The sequence below is a fragment of the Plasmodium cynomolgi genome, chromosome 9, assembly GCF_000321355.1.
Source record: "Plasmodium cynomolgi strain B DNA, chromosome 9, whole genome shotgun sequence".
NCBI classification, from domain to species: domain Eukaryota; phylum Apicomplexa; class Aconoidasida; order Haemosporida; family Plasmodiidae; genus Plasmodium; species Plasmodium cynomolgi.
In genome coordinates, this window is record NC_020402.1 from 580,286 (window position 1) to 583,161 (window position 2,876).

Below are 2,876 nucleotides of genomic sequence, written 5' to 3' on the forward strand. Positions count from 1 at the left end.
CCGCCAGTCGATAGGAGGAATGGCCAAGTGACTATGGAGAAGGGAAAAAAAAAAAAGAAATGCCTATATTTATGCATGAACATGACTCAAAAGAGCCAACAGTGTGGAGGCTCAATTTAAAGGGGGGAAAAGGCACCTACTTGTGTTCAGCCTGCGAACATACTAATGCATAGCATGTATGTATGTAGCGGGTATGTATGCATGTAGCAGGTATGTATGTATGTATGTATGCACGCAGCATGTACGTATGTATGTATGCACGTAGCAGGTATGTATGTATGTATGCATGTAGCAGGCATGTATGCTTCTTTGCTTCCTTGCTTCCTTGCTTCTTCTTCCTTCTTCCTTTCTTATGCGCTGCCCGCAGCGCACCCAGCTATACGCGCTTCCTTGCCACGTGTTCTTTCGCCCGCGCGCATTTGATGCACATGCGAATTGCAGTTCTGTTGCGTTTGGTTTCGCTCCAGAATCAGTCCCTCACGTGAGAGCGCGCGAGCGAGGCCAAGAAGCGCGTATATCTAGGTGGGTGCGCGGATTGATATGCTTATTTATACACGCGTGTATACACCCACAAGTACACTCGCTTAGGCACCCTTTCCAACTTCGTGACATGAGCCATGGCAGGCCCAACCCCCCAAGTAGAGACCGCATCATAATCACCCCATCGACAGGGGAATCCTTTTTTTTTTTTTTCCCCACCATTTGAAGATACAAATAGGGATTTTCTTTGTAGCTCCCCACCTGCTTCCACCCATTTTATGTTCGTGTATATTTTTCCATTACACGCTGTGCATGTGTAGTACCTCTTCATTTTACCATAATCGTTTTTACACTGCAACAGTTTCGTTTCCCCTGGGAACTTACTTAGTGGGATTAGAAACGAATTCCCTAATTTGGCTCATTTTGCTCGTTAAGCCAAATCGCTTCTGTGCGTTTGTGTACAACTCGGACGGCGTCGTGAGCGCATCGCGTGGCCCCCTGTTGACGAGCTGCGTTAGAGGAGAGTTAGAAAGCAACTTTGAGAAAGGCATCCAAGCGGCGCAGTCAACGGGAGGTAGTGTGTCTGTCGACAAGTTGCGCGCCAACGCGGAAAAAAGGAGCACACGGGAGAGAACAGGGGAACAAGCGAGAAAACTCAAGAGAGCACACCAGGTAGCACGCCAGGTAGCACACCAGGTAGCACGCAGGGTAGCACACCGGGTAGCACGCCAGGTAGCACACCGGGTAGCACGCCAGGTAGCACACCGGGTAGCACACCAAATAGCACACCAAATAACAGAACGCGAAGACATTGACGTAGATCTTAGCCACTCGAACCTGCTCTCCTGGCCTCCCCCCATTAGAACTCTTCACACGCCACCCATCCCCCGAACAATGCAGAGATACAGCAACGACAGCCTGAGTGAATGGTGCCTAATCGAGAGCAATCCGTGCATCTTTAATGACATGCTAAGTCGGATGGGGGCGAAGAACCTCTCCGTGGAGGACGTGTATGATATGGATTTTTTCGATGACTACATATGTAACAGGGATGTGGTCAGTGTAGAGAATGTCCTCAGCATCGATGAGTATCGGAGTGAGAAGGAGAAGGAGGAGAATGCCGCTGTTCAGAGTACCCCGGGGGAGACAACCCCGCACAGGGAAGGCCCACAGAAGAAGTTGTACAACAGCGCCGTGACGACAGAAGCCAAATACAACAAGCTAATAAAAAACGAAAACAACATTTATGGAATTATTTTCCTGTTTAACATCGGGAAAAGCTACAACAGGAATAAGTTCGTGGAGCACAGTGTGCCGGAAAATCTTTTTTTTGCAAAGCAGGTGATCCCAAACGCATGTGCTACGCAAGCTATCCTATCCATTGTCCTTAATAAAGAGGTAGAACTGAACGAAGAAATAAAAAACATCAAATCGTTTAGTAACAACTTTGATAGCTCCATGAAGGGGCTCACTCTTTCTAACTGTAATTTTCTTCGAAATATCCACAACTCGTATAAGCCTCCCATATATATAGAAAAGGAGAACCTACATGATGAGAAGGGAAAGAGCAACGACTCGTTCCACTTCGTTTCGTATATACAATATGGTGGAAGTGTGTACATGCTGGATGGGCTACAGGAGGGGCCCGTGTTGATTGGAGAGACCAATGGCGCAGCGGGGGAGCGCAGTTGGATCGACCTCGCCAGGGAACACATAAGGAAGGAAATCAACGACATATGCAGCGGAAGCGGTAAGGGAGGAGGAGAAGCAGGAGAAGCAGGAGTCGGGGGAGAAGCGGGAGACGGAGTAGACGGGGGAGACGGCCGATTCAGCATCCTAGCCGTCGTGAAAGACAAAGAACACATTATCACCGAATTCTGTAACATACATAGAATTGTAAAAAAGAGAGTTAACGCCAAGTTAAGTAGCCTGGGAAAGCAGGACGTAGATCTAAACGATGAAATAAATGAAGAAAATTTTAGCTACCATAATATTCCTACCATAGAGGAGCTCCCCCAAGACATCCAAGAACTCCTTCAAATTGCTCAAAAATCAACAGTAGAAATTAATTTCCTTCAGTCCCTTCTGCAGGAACAGATGCAGCTGAAGCTCAGCTGGAACAAAGAACTCACTTTTAAATTTTTTAATTTCTATCCGTTTGTTATGTCGTCCTTAAAGCTGATGGCAAAGCATAAGCTTTTAAAGGAGGCTTACCAGAAGCAGAAGCAGAAGTGCAGGCGGGCCGCTGTGTAGAGGTATAGCGGAATTGTAGCGGAGCAGTCACGCGAAGGGTGAGCCCATTTTGCGAATATGCTGCGCGGCACCGCGTAGTTACGTCTGCTTCTGCGTTTTAACACTTTTGATAGCCCACCCCTGAGGATGAGGGAAAAGGAAAA

At 47.5% G+C, this 2,876-nt stretch overlaps 1 protein-coding gene across 1 annotated transcript; it reads left to right on the plus strand.

Annotated features, from left to right (window-relative positions):
- Nucleotides 1-1,380: 1,380 nt before the first annotated feature.
- On the plus strand, nucleotides 1,381-2,733 carry PCYB_092320 (ubiquitin C-terminal hydrolase family 1; the record flags this gene model as incomplete). The annotated part of the gene is made up of 1 exon (XM_004222345.1): nucleotides 1,381-2,733. A coding segment is annotated over one exon (1,353 nt), but the record flags the coding sequence as incomplete, so codon positions are not given.
- Nucleotides 2,734-2,876: the final 143 nt, after the last annotated feature.